This window comes from Sciurus vulgaris, assembly GCF_902686455.1.
Source record: "Sciurus vulgaris genome assembly, chromosome: 11".
In the NCBI taxonomy this organism is placed as follows: Eukaryota; Metazoa; Chordata; class Mammalia; order Rodentia; family Sciuridae; genus Sciurus; species Sciurus vulgaris.
The window spans coordinates 109,150,437-109,172,829 of NC_136472.1; the positions used below are offsets into that span (position 1 = coordinate 109,150,437).

At 37.6% G+C, this 22,393-nt stretch overlaps 1 protein-coding gene across 7 annotated transcripts in view; it reads right to left on the bottom strand.

Annotated features, from left to right (window-relative positions):
• Window positions 1–4,320: 4,320 nt before the first annotated feature.
• The window catches only part of USP28 (ubiquitin specific peptidase 28), a 65,499-nt gene continuing 47,426 nt past the window's right edge, over window positions 4,321–22,393 (bottom strand). For 3 of the 7 annotated variants that reach the window (XM_079103837.1, XM_079103839.1, XM_079103836.1), the window contains 13 exons: window positions 20,767–20,984; window positions 19,351–19,421; window positions 17,351–17,579; window positions 14,246–14,440; window positions 13,548–13,687; window positions 13,201–13,386; window positions 11,765–11,860; window positions 10,923–11,101; window positions 10,727–10,805; window positions 9,613–9,692; window positions 8,830–8,953; window positions 6,860–7,055; window positions 4,321–5,542 (listed from right to left, as the gene is read on the bottom strand). In XM_079103837.1, the coding sequence (XP_078959963.1) occupies window positions 5,367–5,542; window positions 6,860–7,055; window positions 8,830–8,953; window positions 9,613–9,692; window positions 10,727–10,805; window positions 10,923–11,101; window positions 11,765–11,860; window positions 13,201–13,386; window positions 13,548–13,687; window positions 14,246–14,440; window positions 17,351–17,579; window positions 19,351–19,421; window positions 20,767–20,984 (1,969 nt within the window). In that variant the 3' untranslated portion in view covers window positions 4,321–5,366. The remainder of the gene's footprint in view (window positions 5,543–6,859; window positions 7,056–8,829; window positions 8,954–9,612; window positions 9,693–10,726; window positions 10,806–10,922; window positions 11,102–11,764; window positions 11,861–13,200; window positions 13,387–13,547; window positions 13,688–14,245; window positions 14,441–17,350; window positions 17,580–19,350; window positions 19,422–20,766; window positions 20,985–22,393) is intronic. The other 4 variants (XM_079103842.1, XM_079103841.1, XM_079103840.1 and 1 more) reach the window with 2 other exon arrangements.

Here is a 22,393-nt window from a genome sequence, read left to right on the forward strand (position 1 = left end):
ACCAAGATCATTGGTCGCAGGGCTGATACAATTAACATCAATTTGTTTCTAGATATCAGCAAAAAATAATAAAGAATTCAATTTTTGCCTGTAATCCCAGCTGCTTGCAAGGCTGAGGCAGAATCACAAGTTCAAGGCCAGTCTCAGCAATTCAGTGAGGCCCAAAGCAACTTAGACCCTGTCTCAAAATAAAAAAGGGCTGGGGATGAAGCTCAGTGTAAAAGATCCATGTGTTTGATCCCCTGGACAACAACAACAACAAAAAAAAAAAAAAAAAAAAAAAAAAAAATTGAGGCACTAGACGACTGGGGAAAGTAATTTTTAAAGTGGCATTTACAATAGCTTGAAAACAATCAAAAGTCCAGGAATAAACCTGTTGGAAGATGTGGAAGCCCTTTATGTAGAAATTCAGAAAACCTAGTCAGGTGCAGTGGCACACACCTATAATTCTAGTTACTTGGGAGACTGAGCCAGGAGGATCACAAGTTCAAGGTCAGCCTAGGCAATTTTGTGAACTCAGTGGTAGAGCACACCTGGTTTTAAATCCCCAATCCCTGGGCTGGGGATATAGCTCAGTTGGTAGAGTGCTCGCCTTGCGAGCACAAGGCCCTGGTTCAATCCCCAGCACTGCAAAAAAAACAAAGAACAAACAAAAAACCCCAAACCCCAGTACCACCAAAAAAAAAAAAAAAAAAAAAATCAGCAGACATCAACACTAGAATGTCAGTTCTTCCAAAATCTAGTCACTATAAACCTTGTCAAAATCCCTGGATCTTTGCAAGGATCTACAGCCTTGCAAGCAGTTGTGAAATCAATCCTAAAATTTACATGGAAATGCAAAGGATCAACATTAGTCAAGACAATCTTTAAGTACAAAACTGAAGAATTTATGAGATTGGAAATCAAGACATTGTATTGGAAGACAAATTGGTCAATGGAATAGAGAAAATAACAAAAAAAGAACAGAGACATTAGACTTATGATAAAGGTGGCAGTGCAGAGCACTGGGAAAAGGAAAATGTTTTCATGCTGGGTCAATGAATTAAATATGAAAGGCAAAAAGTAATACTTTAAAAGGATAACCCAGGAGAATATCTTCATGACCTTGGGCAATAATTTCTTCAACATGACAAGCACTAATCATGAAGGAAAAGACTAATAAAGTGGGCTACAATTAACATCAAAACTTTGTTTTTAATCAAGACACCAAGAGTTAAAAGCCACAGAGTGGGAGAAAATATATGCAACATACGTAAAACCAATAAAAGTTCTGTAACCAGTATACAGAATGCATACAAATAAAAAAGTTAACGACAATAAGTTCCACAACAGTAACAAAAAATAGGCAAAAAACTAAGTACTTCACAAGACAATGGACAAAGGACAATAATAAAGAAATGCTCAACATCATTGGTATGCAGAAAAGTGCAAAATAAAGCTATGAGACATTGCTGAACATATATCAGAATTGCTAAAATTAAAAATTCTGACAAAATGTTGACAAGGATATTGAGTAACTGGAACTCAAAAACTGCTGGTGGGAGCTTAATTTGGTATATTCACTTTGGAAAACTGGCAGTACCTAAAAAAGATATCTATATTTGTATCCAGATATTCCTATGACCTAGTTAATTTTATTAACTAATTTCATACGAACAAAAATACATTTTTGTGTGCATCAAAAGATCTACCTGGGGCTGGAGCTGTGGCTAGATAAGCACTCACCTAGCATGTGAGGCACTGGGTTCGTGTCTCAGCATTGCATATAAACAAATAAAGGCCCATCAACAACTAAAAAAAAAAAAAAAAAATATATATATATATATATATATATGAAAGCTTTACATGAATGTTTTTTGGTAGCATTATGCATAATAGCCAAAATTTGGTAATAAGTCAAATGACAATTTGTAGAATTGTGAGATGTACTCATACAATGAAATATAATAAATTGAACAATGAAAATTAGTAAACTATAGCTTCATGAATCCCGGCACAAGTAAGCCCCACTCCTACATCCACAACTCTCCATCCAATTCCAATTTTTTTCTTTTCTTTTTACGGTACTGGGAATTTACTCAGGGTACTCTGCTTCTGAGTTATATCCCCAATTGTTTGTTTGTTTTTTAAATTTTGAGACTGGGTCTAAGTTGTTGAGGTTGGCCTAGAACTTGTGATACTCTTGCCTCATATGACTTGGGAGCCTGAGGCAAGAGGATCACAAGTTCTAGGCCAACCTCAGCACTTATATGCCTGGCTTTCCATCTGATTCTTGCCTCTTGTTCACTTACTAATTTGTTTTGCTGTTTTCGTTGATATGACCAAAGACTTGATGAGAACACAGAAGAAAAGTTTATTTGGCTCCTGGTTTTAGAGGTTCAGTCCATTGTTGGCTAACTCCATAGCTACGGCACTGAGGTGAAACAGAACGTCATGGCAGAAGGGCATGGTGAAGGAAAACAGGATGTGGCAAAAGGGAAGCAGAGGGCTCTGCTTACCAGGGACAAAAGATAAACCCACTGACATGCCCCCAGTGACCTATCTGGTCCAGCCACACCCTACCTGCCTACAGTTTTCACCCAGTTAATCCATATCAGTGGGTTAATACAGAAATTAGGTCACACCTCATAATCAAACCATTTAAAATTCCTGCTTTGTCTTACAAATGATCTTTTGGGGTTACCTCATATCAAGCCCAAAACAACTATTATGTACCTACTACCTGGACTTTTTAAAATGTGTAGGTTAAAAATTAGTTTAAATGCCTCCTATTTCTTGAAGACAGCAAAACCAAACAAGAGGATTGCAATTCCAGTTAACTGGAAAATGCAAATCTAGTCTCAAGGGTATTTACATTGAGGTCAAGTATCTTGCTCAAACTTTTCAATTTTAGGTTAAGGAATTGAAATTGCTTCTTCATCCTCCTCCTGCTTTCCTTCCCCTTTGCATTTTTTCCTTAAATAATGTAAAGGTTGCATGAGGACAGTAAAAAACAGTTTGAGACCTTAATTTGTGGAGCACTGTAGGAAATGATGCTCTACCTAAAGACAGCCAACTATGTGGGAAAAGAAAATAGTTCTCAGCACTCCCTCTAGTGGTCTGAGTGGATCCAAAGGATACAGACATACAGCAACAGAAACTACACTGTCTTCCTTTCTTGGCCAAATGTAGATTTCCAATAGCTGACCAGGAAATAATTAACATACAAAAGGGACAAAACAAAGTATTTTATTATAAGATTGTCGGGCTGGGGAGATAGCTCAGTCGGTAGAGTGTTTGCCTTGCAAGCACAAGGCCCTGGGTTCGATCCCCAGCACCAAAAAAAAAAAAAAAAAAAAAGATTGTCAAGCACAATTAAGTCATTAAAAGCACAGGTGATGAAGACGGACACACCAATGCTTGTATTCTGACCTTGGAAAACCATGGTTCCTATCATCATCCCAGGGTTGTTGTTTTATGTAGGTATTTATATTTATGGTACTGGAGATTGAATCCAGGGGTGCTGCTACTAAGCTACATGCCAAGCCCTTTGTATATTTTATTCTGAGGCTGAGTCTCACTAAAATTGCCAAGGCTAGCATCAAACATGGAATCCTCCTGCCTCAGTCCCTGAATGACTAGGATTACAGATATGCACCACCATGCCTGGCCCAGGGCTATATTATTTTAAGTTAAATAATATAACTGAAGCACTGTGTACAGTACTCAATAATGACAGGGATTAATAAGTGAAAGGCAAATGGTGGTGTATAGAATTTCAAACAGTTAAATGGGTAAAACAACTTCTCTTGAAACAAACCTTTACAAGGAACTTTAAAACACAAAAGCTCTTCTGAATGTCTGTAAAAGATGGGCTACTACTAATTAAAGCAAAATACAAGAAATTCAGTATTTTGTTCTTTTGGAATTGTAGATTGAACCCAGGGGCACTTAACCACAAAGTCACATTCCCAGTCCTTTTTATTTTTTAGTTTGAGACAGGGTCTCACTAAGTTGTTTAGGGCCTTGCTAAGTTGCTGAGGCTGGCTTTGAACTTGGGATGCTCAAACACCACCACACCAGGCACAAGAAATTCAGTTTTAAAGAAAAAAATTGTATTTTCATTCTATAACTTGACAAGTGAATATGCTTACATGTGATGCAAATGGGCAAATGGCATGAGAAAGTGCCGCTCAGGAACTGACTACATTTGCTCTTTCAAATGCTGGCATCTTCTGACCCATCTGCCCTTTTCTTTTAAAGAAAAAAAATTGAAATGCTTACTGAGTTCATCCATTTCTCAAATGGAAAAATGTATTTAAATAAGGGTCATACTGCACATCAAAGGTAAAACAAATACTTTTATTGCACATTTATAAAATCTGCATAGTTGTATTAAGTGTTCTTCCCTCCCATGATTCCTCCCTTAATCTTTAAAATTTGGTTAAAACATAATTACCAATTAGAAGTCCTTTAAAAACAGTTTTCTCTCTACATATACACATACATATATATATAGATAGATATTCTTTTTCTTTTTACAATTCCACATCCCTTGGATTTTAAAAGCAAAAAAAGAGAGGAATCAAAGTGTTCTACTGGGTAAGCAGTAGCCTTAGACAACTCTTCTTGACAATTTTCAGATACTAGAAAACTGTGCCTAAATGGTTAACAACTATTAAAATGCTATCTTCAGTGGAGCTTCACAATGCTATTCTGTCAAAGTCTTCAGGTGCTTTTCTTTCTTTCTCTCAGGACTGAGTATGAGGTTTTCTGGTTTATTTAAAAATATAAGAGAGAGAAGAAAGGAAGGAAAGGCAGTTTTCCTTTGACTTTTTGGCATCTTACTGCCATGTGACCTTATATTCTACCTACATGTAAAACGACAGAGAGGTTCATCAGCACCCATTTTATCATCCCCTGTCAAAAGCCAAGCAACATTACTACTCTCCTGTAATTCTGTAATTTAGCATTTTAAATGTCATCTGGATTTGATAAAATAACTGGTAGCTATTCATTTGGTTCAGGTTCTGATGAATCACTCTTATTTCTGCTGTCAAAAATATTTAGGCCTGCAGGATAAAAAGGCAAGAGGCTTAGAAAAGCCCAAGCATTATGGTTCAAAGGCATTTCAGGTCTTCAGGAATAACTGAATACCTTAATACACTTGTTCCTGTCTTTTCTTAGTGAAATGGCTTTCATGATTCTGTACCTAAAAAGTGCAATTTTATCTTTAATCCTTCTTTAAATGCACAACATGGGTGGGGTGTGAAACCGAATCTTACTTGACCACCTAATCCCTTTCCCCAGGTGAACAGTGTGACAACAGACTGCTGTGCAACAGGTAGACAGCCAGAGACTAAGGTGAGCCTCAAACATACAGGAGATTATTTCACTGTCACAGTTGAAACTCCTTGAATCGATTCCATGACAGCTGCAAATCGGCTACAAAGGTCATAAGGAGAATTGGGTCGAATAGTTGGAGGCTCCTTTAAGACGATGATTTCTGTAGAAGGATCCAGAAGCCTAGGCAGAAACTCCCCCAAGCACAGCTGTAGATTTTCTGGGTAGGGAAAATGGATGGTTACACATAGAGTTAAATACATCTCAAAGTAAAAATTAATAAGCCTACAACTATATGGGAAGGTCTTCAGACAGCTCATTACCCAATCTCAAAGCTCAAAGCATTATGCTGGCAAGCTAACAACAAATGATGATTCCTTTAGGACAATCAGGAACAAGTATCTACCTGCCAAATATACCAAAGCTTTAGGTTACTGCTTGTAAGCTATGTGATACTGCCAGTCATACCACGTGTTCACTTTATTGAGGACATGTCTTCTAATAAAGCATACTTTTAATATTTGAGGAAGAGGATATGATACTCTGTACCATACAGATAATGGTACTATTTCAAATGCTTAAAATACATATACACCATTGTGTATATGTGGCATTAAGTAAAGCTTAAAAATGGTCTAAATAAACTGAAAACATTAAAAGGAAATACATAGTAACAACTTATTACAGAATTCATCAATAAATACTACAAACTTGAATACTTGAACAAGCCACTGAAATATCTTTACATCAGTGAGAAACTAACAAAGATGATTTGTATCAGAATATATACTGACCGGGTGTGTGGGGGGGAAGAATGGAGGAAGGAGGGACTGTATAGAGGAAAGGAGGGGTGGGAGGGGTGGGGGGGAAGGAAAAAATAACAGAATGAATCAAACATCATTACCCTATGTAAATGTATGATTGCACAAATGGTATGCTGTTACTCCATGTACAAACAGAAACAACATGTATCCTATTTGTTTACAATAAAAATAAATTAAAAAAAAAAAAAAAAGAATATATACTGACCTTCCAAGACTACTGAACTCACCTAAAAATAATTAATTAGCTTTGGGCTCTCTCCCCAAGAAGTTCTAGGTAAGCAAGGATGTTCTGTGTACTAACTTATTAATCTTGAATTCATCACAGTTAATGATATTCTAACTTCAAGCCACAGGAAAATTTAGCAAATGCAACATCAAGTAATCACACTCTGCATAAAATTTTAAAATTTAAACCATAAAAAAAAGTTCAGATGTGGGCAGATGACAGAATAATGAAAGTCTGACCAATCCAGAGAGCAGTGATTATAGAGGTGCTTCAGTAGTCACAGAGAAGGTAAGGAGAAGCTAAGATGAGTACAGCCCAGGCTCCCGGACTCTTATTTCCACACAGCAGATTCACTTAACTCACTTACATACTGGTGAGTTCCAATGTCTTAAGAGGTTTTGACAACCAGTGCTAAAACCTGAGACCACTGTAATTTGTAAAATTCCTCAAACCACAGAAATTATTAGAAGTGATAACAACAACATACCTGCAATATCTTGCCCAAGGTAAGAGCACCAATGGTTTCTCATGACCTCAATAGCATCCAAATCATCCTTGGAGATGTCATTATTAATGATAAGATGAATACAGGGAATTATCAATTCATTCATCACATTAATGCCTTCTGTTACAGAGTGGTCATCATTTGTTTCAAAGAGAGAAGCTGCCCTGGCATTCAGCTCCTACAGATAAAATACAGAGTCGGGTGAGATAAAGTCTGAAAAAGATAAATATCTATTTAATAAGAGTTTAAAACGTGGTTCCCACATTTTATTGCACAATGGAAACACCTGGGGATCTTTAAAAAAAGAGACTGATGCCGCCAGGCACAGCGGCAGGTATATGCCTGTAATCCCAGCTACTGGGAAGGCTGAGATGAGGATCGCAAGTTTGAGTGCAACCTGGGCAACTGAGCAAGATCCTGTTTCAAAATAAAATTTAAAAAGGCCGGAGATGTATATCTGTGGCAGAGCACCCCTGGGTTCGATCCCCAGTACTGGGACAAAGGGACCACTGATGCCTAGTTCCCAGGCCAAATATGCTGATTTCATTAGTGTGTGGATGACTGGGGCATTCGAATTTTATAAAAGTTCCCCAAGTGATTCTAATGCAACCTAGTTTGTGACCTGCTACACTAAACTTACACATCAAGGTCATGGTTAACATCTATTTATACGAAAAACCGAATTAATAGTTCTCAATCTCCACTGAGCATCAGAATCATCTGCAGAAGACACACAGATGCCCAGGTCCCCTCCCGAGAATTTTGGTTTAACTGTTTGGGGAGGGGCCTGATATGTAAGGGGTTGAAAGCCAGTGATGAAAAAGACTAAATCCCTGTTACTATGCTACTCTCTAAGCTGCAGAGGATATTCAAGATGTCAATCTGTATTTAGTGATTAATAAAAGCATGGCTCTAAATAAAATTCAGATCTGTCACATCTACAGTGTCCCTTTTTCAAGTTTCAAAGTAGCCCTGCCACACTTATAACCGATACAGAAATCAAAGTATAAATCAGAAAATGAAACTGCTGAGATAAACATGTCATGATTTATCATACTCCACTTGCTATTAACAAGACCAGGCAGTGGTAGGAATGATGGCCTACTCTTCTCAAGGGCAAATCTGCCGGGTATCAGGGAAAATGGACACGAGCACAATTGGAAAGGCAAGACCCTCTATTGTTCTCTGAAGGATAAGCATGGTTTACACTTTTGGGTAGGCAGAGGGATTAGGTCTGCCTTTCTGTGTTGCTGCCAAAGGCAAAACAGGCCAGGGTAGGTTTAGTCTTAACTAGTGTGCGACAACTATGCTAACATGACAGTAGGACCAATTCTTACGGTTCTTACCTTTTTTTTTTTTTTTTAAAGTGGAGTTTCATATAAGTCCCTAAAGCTTTCATCTGTTAGTTTAGCACAGTCCTTCAACACACGTTTACATATGCTCACTATCTGCCAGGCTCCAAGGAAACAGCTCAATAAGAAAAGCCTCTCTGCTCAGTGAACTCACCATGTAGCAGGGAAGTAAGGCCATCAAAACCACAATGCAGGCACACAGGAAGGGCACAGAAAGGAATGGCTGGCTCATCTTAACTTCCCTTAGGGGTTGAAGAATGATATTCACTTAAGGTATTGTAAAAGAACCCATCCCAAAGTAAAACTGCTCACAAGAGTTGCGGGGGGTGGGGGTGGGGGACCAAATCTGCTAGAGATAATTCTAAATCTGCTAGATATAATTCTTTTTGTTGTTGTTGATGGACTTTTATTTATTTATATGTGGTGTTGAGAATTGAACCCAGTACCTCACACATGCTAGGCAAGCACTCTACCATTGAGCTATAACCCCAGTCTAAGATAATTCTTTTGTTTAAGTTATATCTCACCATGATTCCAACAGTACAGATAAACACACATACACACACACATACATCTTAAGGTTTCATAAACAGTACAAACCAGAAGGCATTTTCTTCGGTATAAAGCAATCACTGACTCCTTCACCCCCCTGCGGGGCCCCTTGGTTAGCAGAGCAGCGTTGCTCTGGTAGGCATACACCAGGTAGGACAATGCTTCTTGGTACCTTAGAAAACAGGAGACAAAACCGCAGTTGAGTTTTCCTTCATCAAAACCTAGGGCTTAGACCTAACTGTTCCTTAATATGAGAATCTACTTGGTTGCAATTATGGAAAAATCTTAAAGATGGAGTCAGTTTGGCATACTGGGAAGAGCCTCTGGGCCAAGAACCACAGCCATCTTCAGCTCTTTTTTTAAAAAAATGTGTCAAGAAACTCAAGGTAAATCAGGAAACTTCTTTGGCCTCAGTTTTTCTCTTTCTAAACCAAAGAAGGGAACTAGATGCTCACTGGGGCCCATGACAACTAAAAAAGTTCATTTTCTGAGTACATTTTTATTTGTCACAGAGAAAGTCTGGGGAGGTAGGGATGTGGTTCAATGGTACAGCACTTGCCTAGCATGCAGGAGGCCCTAGGTTCAATCCCCAACACCACCAAAACAGTCTGGCACCATGAATTGCTTTACTAGTAAATTTATGATTACTTGAAGAAGGAAATTAACTGTGACATTCAGAGCAAAACTGAAGTGAAGCACTGGAAAAAGTGTAGCACTGTACTAGTGTGTGACAAGGAAGGTGATGCACGGTTGTGACTCTTAGTATCCTATCCCTAGGTAAGCATCAGTAAGTAACAGTGTCCTGATCAATTTTTTAGGCTAACAACGTACTTTCCTTTTTGATAGAGCTCCAAGCCTGTTAGGAGATACACAGACACCTTTCGAAACAAACTATAATCTTCGTGCCACTTCTGAAAAGGAAGGACAGTCATTTTAATGATTTGATCTCAATACTCTACTACTGCATTTCCCACAACTGAGTTTTAAATTCAGTACAAATATTTACTGAGCACTTATGGCCAGGCCCCAAACAATAAATACAATTTTTAGATAAAATCCTATTCAAGGCTGGGCACAGTGGCACATGCTCAAAATCCCAGCTATTAAGGAGGCTGAGGCAGGAGAATTGCAAGTTTCATGAGAGCCTGGGCAGCTCAGAGACACCCTGTCTCAAAATTTAAAAACTTAAAAAAAGAACTGGGGGTATAGCTGAATGACAGAGCACACCTGGGTTCAATCCCCAGTACTGCAAAATAAATAAATAAACAAATAAAATAATAATAATAATAATAATAATGATAAAGAAAATAGAGAAAACTATTCAACATTGAGAATAAGTCTACCATTGACCTTAGTTTTCAATGTTCTATTTCTTCCCCTGAGGAGTAGAAATATTTCACATGAGCTTTAGAATTTACTCTCTGAATTTTCAACAGTTGTGTCAAAGTCATTCAGCTCTAGCTTACATCAACAACCTAAGTCCTTACAAGACTATCCAGATATAGGGAGGATGGTAGCACAAGGCTGTTATATGCCACACAGAACCACCTCATGCTTAGTGTGGCAAGCATACCTTGGTGGTAGAACACAGTTTTACTTAGAATACAATGGCTTAAAAAAAAATCATAGCTTATGTATTTTAATACATATTAGAAAACACTATCATTTTTTAAAAATCCAAAAGTGTGATTTTAGGAATTTTATTACCTAGGATAAGGCTCACGTAGGTACTTATAGGAAATGAAAATGCATCATTCTAACAGAAGCATGGAAATAAAGAGACCTGTTATTCTGAGGGTAAGTAAAGACCATTTATCCATTCTTTCCTGGGGGCCGGGGGGGTGGGGGGTGGGATGGGACGGGAACAAGTCAGTCTGTGATAACACAAAATTGTTAATTTTGCCTCAGGTACCATTTGCAGAAAAAAAAAAAAAAAAGACTTTACCTTGTACTCATCCATGTTCATGTCATCAGGACCAATTTCCTTCAGTTTAGCCTGAGCCACCTTCATAATGCTGATTGATCTATGTGGGAGAAAGTTAAGAAAGCAATGAAAGGATGCCAGGTCAAATCTCTTCTCAGAGAAATTAGTTCGGCCTGATCTAGATGGAGGCCAAATCACCTGAGTGTATCCTTCTCACCTTTCATCATAACTAAGATTTTTATCTGCAAACTGTTCCAAAAGGGTCCGTTCTACTACTCTTTTGGGTGCTTCATTTTGGAAAAAGTAGACAAGGACATGCTGAAGTCGAGGGTCACTGTGAGAGCGGGGTGTCTCTTTGGAAAGCTGATAGAGCCTGGAGTATTCTTCATGGAATGCCTATTAAAGACAAAATTAATAGTTAGAAAGGGGTACAAAGTGGACTTCTGCACACAAATATTGATGCCCAAGGGCTGGAGGGTCTCATAACTCCATGATAATTCTATGGAATTCTTCTCACTGAGGAACTATGAAAGCAACTAGGGAATCTTTTAAGTTGTCCACATATCATAAGGAATAAAACTCCCTAGCATTCTGGCACCACAAATTGTACTTATAAGAAATTCATTTTTTCCAAGTTCTTAAAAAAAAAAATCAAAAATACTTAGTTGAATTTTTTTTAGAAATCCATGCAAATGTAACTTAATTCAAGAATCTTAAATTTTATTCAAATGCCTTAAAAAGCCATGACATACTGTCTTACAATAAGGTCCCCAAATCACAAAGGCACAGTACCGCCCACACTTTAGTAATAGACATCGCTTAACAAAAGCAATAGCCCCTGTAGGCTAGTGTAACAGAGTGGCACTGCTAACAGGTTGGGTTAGTGCAAAGAGGAGAGGAGCCAACATTATTATGGGACAGCTTGTTCATTAGCTGGACAGCAAAGGAAGCTTGAATGATGTATATTAAAAAAAAAAAAAACACATTTCTCCACACTTATAGAGTTACTGCCCCAATATTATGATAGCTGGTTTAATTAATACAATTTTAAAAAGATACCTTAATAAGCCCTGCTTCAGACCCATCTCGGTCAAAGGTCTGACGGGCTTTAGCTATGGCCAGGATGACCCCTTGCATGGCAGGGCTCAGCATCACCTACCACAAGAGGGCACAAAACAGAGAGAAAAAGGAAAGAAAGGTTCAAAGAAGACTGTATGAAAGCTAGGTGAAGAGAGTGCTGAAGGAAAGTAGAGCAGTGTGCTCCTTGGCCAGCACTGACACAAGTTTCAAACCCTTATTCCTATGTGCATGCACAACCTCTGCCCCTTATAGAACATCAACACCTTGCCCAAGTGAGCTATTCCTCTATTACACATTTCTAATTGAACAAGATGAAGAAAGACATATTGTTCAAAATCATCTCCAACTTGGCACTGCTGAAGAATTGAATTAAACTATAGTTCTTGGGGGGAATTGTCTAGGACCCAAATTGTGATTTAATTCTGTAACTTTGGGTATATAGCTTAAAGACACAAATATTTTAAAGTTTTAGTAGGACAAATGGCATATTAAAACAGTCTGGCAACTAAGAGCTATACAAACATGAGTATTCAATGAAAACCTTCCAATGAGGATTCAGAAAAAAACAAAACAAAAACAAACACCCATAGGGGGAAAAAAATCCCAGAAATCTAAGAGACAGGATTCATGACTGTTTTATGTGTAATTAAAATGAATACCTTGGGATTCTACAGTTGCTTGTTAAAAATTTGCAAACAGCTTTCTTGATAAAAGAATTGAATGCAAAAACAACTTTAATTCAGATTTGTTTTGCTCATTGGACAAATTTCTTTTTTGAGGAAAAACAATGGACTAATATAAACACAAAAATTCCCTAGAAGGCAATTTTTGTTCATAGTACCAAAATAGGAATTAAATTCTACCTTTCTGAGTCATCTGGATTCTGATATGGTTCCCCCAGGTATAATCCTGTATGAATATATATATATATACACACACACACACACACACACACACGTATATATGTACACATAGAGAACCAGCGCACAGTAGAAACAAAACTTTCTTTTAAAAATTAGTAATTAAGGTCAAAACCATATAAGCCTTCTTGTTAATTATTTGATTCAATGAAAAATATTAGCTATATTTCCACTTTTTTTTCTTTTTTCTTTTTGGTACTAGGGATTAAACCCAGGGGTGCTTAACCACTGAGCCACATTCCGTTTTTTTGCTGTTGTTGTTATTGTTGTTGTTTTTTACTTTTTACTATGAGACAGGGTCTTGATAAGGTGCTTAGGGCTTCACTGAGTTGCTGAGGCTAGCCCTGAATCTGTGATACTCCTGCTTCAGCCTCCTGAGCTGCTGGGATTTTAGGTGAGTGCTATCGCGCCTGGCTATCAGACACCTTTTGAGAGTATACGGTCACATAAGAAAGACTGACAACAAACAGCTAATTCCTACACTCATCTCTGTACCTCCTCATCATATCCATCTGCACCAGATCTAACCAGAATCCTTCCCACACTGGGAATTTCGACTTCAGAGACCTCAGAATTAGGCTGGACAGCAGACTTTGCATCATTAGCCTTTGGGGGTTGCTCTGACTGCTCTGCAAGGTTTGTTTCCTGGGGCATGGGCTTCTTGGGTTCAGCTTCCTTAAGCTGTGGCAGCAGAGTGAGAAAAAGAGTAAGAAAAAAACAGAAGAAATAAAGAGGGGTTGGTTAAATGCAGAAGAGATACAGAATAACAGAAATGTGAGAGAGCTGGCAATTACTGTTTAAAGTCAGACCCTCTTAAATCTTGACCTCCTCATCAGTCTCACCTCACTCAGTGCTGCTTCCACACCACTTTTCTCATAGGCATGTGCTGTGTTTGCAATGGCCTGGGCAGTTTGTTCCTTCACAATCACAGCATGCTCAGATGACAAGCAACGAGCCCCATGAGAAGAGGCTGCTGGAGGCTCTGACAAAGAATCACACAAAGACATTAGCTTCCACTGATAAAAAAAATGACTAGGACACTCTGATATCAAGTAAGCAGAATGGATACACAGTTTAATACACAACACCTCTAACACACCTTTTATAAAGAAACTAGTGATTACAAGAAATGGCTATTTCAGCAAGAACCCACTGATGATTCTGTAAAATTTACTGTGCTTCCAACTTTCTCATATTTCTTTATGCCTAGAAGGCTTCCCCCAAAATCCATCTGTTAGGAAGATTTTCTTTGGAGGACAGTTTTCAAGAAGTCTATCTATCAATCTATCACAGTTTCCCTCACAACCTGGGAAATTAGCAAAACTATACGCAAAAAGGATAGCAAGTCTTTCAGATATTATTTCTATTCATCATAAATCACATTCTAAAGTCACAATTTATTCTATCAGGTTATGCAATGCCAACTATAAATGAAACATTGTAAAGACAGAGCTATCACTTGGTCAGATGAGGTATATAGGGCTATCTGGTGTGCAGCTTACATGCTATTAGAACACAGACATAAGACCTTCTCAGATACCTTGTGAGGTAGAGAAATCCTGTGATGTTGAGCTGGTGGAGGATTCCATTTGAGGAATTTTACAAGACTGCTCTTCTTCCCACTCTTCTACTTCCTGCTCAAACCTCCAGTTATCTTCCTGAATGTAATGCTTGAGTTCAACAGACAGTGCTTCCACTTCTTTTAACATCTGATCTGCTTCTTTTGGGGCTGCCTCTGAGAAAAACCAAAGACAGTTAAATGGAATGCCATTCAGAAAACATCCCTAAGAATCAAAAGTTTCTTTCCAGAAGGGAAGAAAGCAGAACATTTCATCTTGTGACTTGCCCCTAAAAACCCACACATATATGTGTAATTAATCAAAAATACTGACAATACATCAAGAATACAAATAATAATAAATGCTGCAGAGGATGTGGAAAAAAAGGAACACCATTAAGCTGTTGGTGGGATTATAAATTAGTACAACCACTATGTAAATCAGGATGGACACTCCTCAAAAAACTAGGTATGGAGCCACCATATGACCCAGCTATACAACTCCTCGGTATTTATCCTAAAGAATTAAAGTCATCTACTACAGTGATACATGTATACCCATGTCTGTAGCAGCACAACTCACAACAGTCAAACTATGGAACCAGTCTAGGTGCCTATCAATGGATGAATGGATAAGGAAAATGTGGTATATATACACAATGGAGTTATGTCACATGCAGGAAAATGAATGGAACTAAACAACATTATGTTAAATGAAAGAAGTCAATCTCAGAAAGACAAGGATTGTTATGTTTTCTCTCATATGCACAAACTATAGAGGAAAAAGGAAAAGAAATGTTGGGGGTGGGGATCTCATGAAAACCAAAGGTTGATCAGTAGAGAAAAGGGGTGAGAGTAGGGGAAGAAGGGGGAAGTGCTGGGGAGTTATACTAGTCAAACTGCATTATTATACTATGTGCTTGTATGCTCATGTAACAACAAATCCCACCATTTATGTACAACTATAATGCACCAACAAAAAAATGTGGGTGGGATAAAAAAAGAAATATTGACAATATAAGGCCAGAAAACACAGCACATCACTAACAGTGCCTGGCATATTAGTAGGTAGGCACTTATTAAACACATGCTAAATGAATGAAGGAATGAATGACACAGTAAGGACTTGGAATCATGATCAATCACTGGGTATAACAAAGGTTTCTTGGAAACTAAAAAAAAAAAAAAAAAAAAAAAAAAAAAAGAAACCAATAGATACAATGGAAACATCAAGCTAAAAAGTTTTATCAGGTGAACCATTCATTGCACTTACTATTGATGAGAACAACCACCTATCTCAAGAGGGTTAAATATGAATTTCAAGGCATTACTATTTCCTCAAGTTTCACACAATCGAACTGCTATTAGAAAGAAATATGCAGCAATGGTTCAGTTGGCCTATAATATTTGGCTCATTAAAAGCTATGATGAGGGGCTGAGGTTGTGGCTCAGTGGTAGAGTGCTTGCCTATTGTGTGTGAAACATTGGGTTCAATCCTCAGCACCACATAAAATAAATAAAATGGGGGTATTGTGTTCATCCAGAACTTAAAAAAAAAAAAAAAAAAAAGCTATCATGAAAAATTGCAAGCTTAACAAGGTCACATTAAATCTCTTTCTAATTCTGTGGCCAAACTGAAACAAAACCTATAGCAGAATAACACATTCCCTTACTGATTGCCATTAACTAGCTTTTTCACTAAGCAAACAACGGTTTCTGCTTGCTTGTTTCTATAATATGAAAAAGAACAATGCAAGGAATTGCAAAGCTCCTACACACAATCAATATCAGCATAGTCATTTGCACAATAACTCCAACAAAAAGCTACTTGTTCCCTTACACTGTAAATATGTGATTCTGAAGACTGGTTATTACTAAATAAACATTCTCTTCATCCCATCTTCCTCCATCATACTAGCATATCAGGCAGATGATGCTGCCTGGACAAAATGCCTTACATGTTTTCTTACTTAGGCAACATAAGAGAGTTTGAGTACTAAAAGAAAGAACTTCTCCCCACACTGCCCAACCCCTTTTATTCTGTGGTGGTTCAGGGACTGAATCCAAGGCCTTGCACATGCTAGGCAAGCACTCTGAGCTACAATCCCCTGCCTTTTTATTTTATTTTGAGACAGGGTTTTATTAAGTTACTCAGGCTGATTTCAAATATGCAATACTTCTGCCTCAGTCTCCCAGAAAAAGCCTTTTATTATATTACACATAAAATGCTGGTCATAAAGGCCACTCACAGAAGATGTGAAAGGAAGAGAGAGCAATATAAATTGAATTGGGAGTCAGAACTGAATTTAAATCTAGGGTCTGACATTTATTTAATGGCTACATGAATCTAAACAATTATAGAACCCCAGAAAGCTTGTCACCCAACTGGAAAATGAGAATCATAAGGATTTCTACTCCGCCTACGTCCCATTTAGAGTTATAAGACATTATAGATATAAATTTGAAAGAATGTATTAAGTGATAATTATTACTGCTCTTGGTATTATGAGAAATGAGACTGTTTAGGAAAATATGCCTTTAAAATTTAGCTCTTCTCCAGGAGGTACAAAAAAGTATGTGTAAGGGTAACACTAAAAAGATGGAGGGAACTAGAGATAATTTAAAAACTCTACCAATGAGAGGGTGATCAAATAAACTGTACTAGATGCAATGGAATTATTATGCAGTTGTTCAAAAGAATGAGGTTCTATTTATTAAACTATAGAGATCACAAAATACTCTATTAATGAAACAGGTGCAGAACTGAACAGAAAAATAACCCATGGCAGGTTCAATGAGGGAAAGAAGATAAACAAAATCTAGCATACACACAGAACATTTCTTAAAGATGACATAGGAAATCTACACTGTATACTTGTTGGGGAGTGGGACCACTGGTCAAGGATGGAAGTAGGAAAGCAGATTTATTTTTCCTTTTTATTTTCTTTTCGGTTTTTATCTTTTGAATGCATTATTACATAATAATAAATTATAGTTTAAATGTCTGCAAAAGAAATATGAGACCATCCCCCTCCCTGGGTGGTACAGATTTTCCCCAATCTTTGGGTTTGTTAAAGATCTTTTTACCTGCATTAAAGTGGGGTAGCTTGTCATTAATATATATCAGACAGTAAGCACTAACATTTCTCAGGCCACCATAGGAATCTCTTTCAAGTTCTTCCCAGGAAGATTCAGTAACAGAGATATCATTGTACTTCAGCCAGATCTGCCGGGGTTGATTATAGATATAGGCCCAGTAGTGCCCAGCATTTGCTTGTCCTTCATGAACCAGAACTGCATGTAAGCGATAAGGCACCTGCAAATCAGAAAGGAAATTTCTCAGTCAGATTAAGCAAAGTAATCTGATAAAGTTTAGATTATTAAAATGCAAAACTGTTTCCAACTATCAGATAAAGGACAAATGACTATGCATGTATTGCTACAGGGGTTCATTTCAAACATCTTGTTAATTCAAGATGAACTAACAAAAATAGTCTTGGAATCTATCAAGTATACCTCAGTTCCAGAATCTTTAAAACCAGACAGTTGAATTAGATGATCTCTCTGAAAGCTCTTTTTTTAAATTTTTAATTTGTTCTAATTAGTTATACATGACAATAGAATGCATTTTGACACACTGTACACAAATGGAACACAACTTCTCCTTCCTCTGGCTGACCATGGTACAGAGTCACATCAGTAGTGCAAACAATCATACATGTACGTAGGGTAATAATGTGTGTCTCATTCCACCATCCTTCCCATCCCCACAACTGCCCTCCCTCTGAAAGTTCTTTTAACTCTAAACTACCATGATCATAGATCTAAAACCAAAGATAACCTAGGTTTAGTTACCCTTCCAATTCAAAAGTTAGTTTATTTAAAGACAGAATAGCCTTAGCTATTCATATTGAGAAAATGTTTATCATATTTGGGACTTAAAAACAAGTCTGGCAGCTATCTCATTCTATTCCTATTTTATTGGTACCAAAATTTAAGTTAGCATATTTCATATAAATTAGTCACATGCTCCTTATATTTCTTCTTATGAATGAATACCACCTAAGCTCACTTGATTGTTTCAACATTTGAAAAGTATGTGTTTATTTTTTTTTTTCAATATGGAAAAAAACAGAGGAATACTTAAAGTCTAAGGAAGTACTGGTGAAAGAAAGAAAAGTCAGTCATAGAATCAAATTAAACTTACACTTAATCAGTACCTTGACATGTTTTCATTGGTGGCGAAGATTTTGGACATAACACAAAAGAGACAACAGGGAAACCCCGAGATTCACATGGTACATTCCTGTTACGCAACAGAACTGGGCTCACTGCCGTTCTAGAAGCAGAGCTCTCCTCCTGCAGCCATTCTGCCCGTGGTCCATTCACACAGATGCCTCTGCAAGGCCATGCCCAGAATGCTATTCTGAACAAAAATTTGTGTGGACAATAAGAATTTCTGTCCTGCCTGGCTCCCATTTGGAGTTTAAGTTATTCAAGATATAAAGCTTGAAGCACACTGCTACAAAAGGTTCTCAAAGGACCATGGCACTCTAAAAAGGATGGATAACTTGTCTCTAAGTCAGTTTTCCCCCACTGAACTCCTTAAATTACAATTTTGTGAGAAATGTTTATTAATTTTTTTTATAGCAAACCTTTCTACTAGATGAAAAAATACCACATGGCAGAATCAAAACAAGGATGTTTTAGGTTCTACTGCAGGTAAAAGATACATTGCTTTCATTGCTTTCTTCAGCCTAATCAAGGGAAATAATATCTATCTTGTTCATTCTTTTTTTGGTGTGTGTGGTGCTGAGGTCTGAACCTAGGGTACTCTATCACTAAGCCACATGCCCCGTTCTTTTTATTTTTAAAAAGCATCTTGCTAAGTTACCCAAGTGGGCCTAGAACTTGCAATCCTCCTGCCTCAGCCTCCTAAGTAGCAGGGATTATAGTTGTGTACCACCACATTGGCTCAAGTTTATTCTTATCTCAGGGAAAATCCCATTTGGTTTCAGAGAGAAATATATTTTCTTGTATCTACCATTAGCACAGCCACGAATCTTTTCCCACCATTTTCATTCTACCTGACGAAGGAGAGGATCACAGTACATCTGCTCAATAGTATGGGTGGCGCTTGCAATACAATTCTTTAAATCTGTTAAAAAGAACACTTTGTTAAAATTACTTCATTCAGCTAAGCAGACAGTATTGCTTATCTATACATACAGTTCTTATGATTTCAATTTCCTGCTGTGAACCCAAAGTAGTATACAGTTTTAAAGTAGCTCATGTTTTCGGTTATGAAGGGTTTTTTAAATTAGTTTTTAAAATTAGCACCAATATTTCTTTTCCTTTGTTTAGTATTGAACCCAGGGGTGTTTAAACACTGAGCCACATTTTTTATTTTGAGACAGGGTCTTGCTAAGTTCCTGAGGACCTCACTAAGTCACTATGATTGGCCTTAAACTTGCATCCTCCTGCCTCAGCCTCCCCAGCACTGGGATTACAGATGTATGCCACTGTAATCCAAGCACTTGGGATTTCAAAGCAAAATTTCTTAAAGAAGAAACTTAATTAGGAAAAGACTTAAGTGGGTCACCTGGGCATAAAATACTGTATGTTTCAGTGACCGAATATAAAATGAAAAGGACAAAAAAAAGGTAGGGCTGTATTTCTCTGAAAGAACTTGGGAGGAATCTCAAGTTTTACTTGTCTATTTGCTCCTTAAATAAAAGGAGAAAGGGAAGAAATAATCTGAGCAATACGGCAACAAGGCCAAAGAAGTTTAAGAACAGAATGATGACCAATTAAGTTTCATGTTGTGTGCAACAACTAGATATTCATTGCCCCATTAAACTTTAATAAAGCATGCTTTACATGGAAAAGACTTAAAAGAAATTCAGAAATTCTAAATTCGGATCAACTGAAGTCAAAGTTCTGAAAAACTACTGCAGGAACAGAAATTAGCAAATACAGAAAAATACGGACTTGGGATCAGGTCAGTGGCAGAGCATATGCTTAGCATGCAGGAAGCCCTGGGTTTGATTCCCAGCACTCAGAGGAAAATGGAGAACATGCACACAAGCAAGCAAGGAAAGAGGGTAAGGGAAGGAAGACAAGGGAAGAAATAAGGGAGGAAGGAAGGATGGAAAGAAGGAAAAAGGAGAAGAGATGGGAGGGAGGAAGGGAAGGAGGAAGGGGGAAGAAAAAGAAGGAAAGAGGGAGAAGACAGATCTCAGTAAAGGTGATCATGAGTGTATAAGTTTCCACAAATTCCCAGAAATTTTGAAGAGGGAATCTTGGAGTCATCTTTCCACAGTTAAATAATGGGGTTGTGCACCAATCCTACAGGGTATTAAGGTGAAAAAGAAGTCACAATTACTGAGTCAAAATTCAACAGCCTATATGGCAATTGCAGGAAGTGTATACAAGGTACCTGGCTTCCAAACATTCAAACAAGAAAAGGCAAAGAGAAGTTGACAAGTTTTAAGAATGCCAACCTTGTATATCTTGTTCAATCTCACTCCTCCACCTCTGAAGACAGGTCTTAACAAAGTTCTTTTCCTCATCTGTGACTGTACGAGGAGCTGGGTGTGCAGGCATTCCCAGGGAAGATCGAGGGGAAGTTAGGGGACTACTTGCTACCTCAGACTTGTGTAGAGAGTCTTCAGAAGAAGAAAAGGTACTTTCAACATCCTGAGAACATTCTGGACTCGTACTAAAGGAAAACAAAAATTATGCTCATATGATAGTTTTCAAAATATACCTTGGCCTAAATTAATGTGCTGTGGAAAACAAGTTAATAAACAAAAAAGTACAGCTACTACTTAGTGAGCATTAACCCTATAAAGATATTAAGCCAAATTTTTTCTTATATGAATAATTTTTTCCCCCATTTTTGGTACCAGAGATTGATCTCAGAGCACTTAACCAGTGAGTCACATTCCCAGCCCTTTTCTATTTTTTTTGAGACAGGGTCTTGCCAAGATGCTTATAGTGGCTTTGAACTCGTGATCTTCTTGCTTCAGCCTCCCAAACTGCTAGGATTACAGGCATGTGCCACTGTGCCCAGTTGAATTATCTCATTTAACACAACTTGGTTATGAAGCAGATACTATCACTTCTATTTTATGAAGCACAAACCTCATGTTTGAAGAAGTTAAGCAACTTACCAATATTCACCCAGTGAGTGGGTGACGGAAAAGGATTTAAGCCCAGTTCTGCCTGAGTTTATGGTTCATGCTCTTTAATCACTAATTACAATGCCTCCTCATGAAGAAAGGACCAGAAGGAAGAAAGAAAGAGAAGGCTGGGACTAGAATGATCAAGGAACCAATGGCAGTTTCCAAGATGTAACTCTGTAAAGTGAAATTACTTGTCCAGGAACAAAATACACAGAAACAAGGAAAACAATGAACACACGTGGCCACTTGGGAGAGCTCAGAGAACAGGGCTTCATGTCAAGAATTCCAGCTCTCCTACTCCTAAGTTAAGTCCAAGGAAAAGGGATCAGTCTCAGATAAAATCTCTCATTTACAAGATGTAACCATTAACTTCTTGAAACTAATGCAGAGTAAAGAATTTTAGGAAGTTTTCATTTACCTGCTAATCAATTACTATCAAAGTAAAATTGCATATACACATACTAGTAAGAAATACAAAGTAAGTTTCTACTATATCTTCCTTTAGCTTTGACTAAAAAGGAAGCCTCTTTCCCCTGAGGATATATATATATATACGTCCCATTTAAGCAAGAGAGCAGATGTCTAAATTAGATTTAAAATCTAACAATATATTATATTAATATTTATTAATATGGGGGTTAGGGAGAATGGTTAGTTTTTTGTTTTTCTAACATTAAAGTCCTTTTTAGAAAAAATAAGTACTAATATCTTTATTAGCCAGGACACGCACATATCAAATGTGATCCAGTTTGACCCTACTGGCTCCTTTAAACTATAAAGACTATAGTACTGTCCTGAGTTAGAATAGAATCAGAAGGTCAGTGTGACACGGCCTCCCTAGTCTGTCCTCTAGTCTGTCCTCTTCAATTTCTTCTTTTCCTTTCTCATCTTTCAGAAGCGATGGGTGAGCTAGGGTAGTAGGCGGGATTGAATCCAGGGGTGC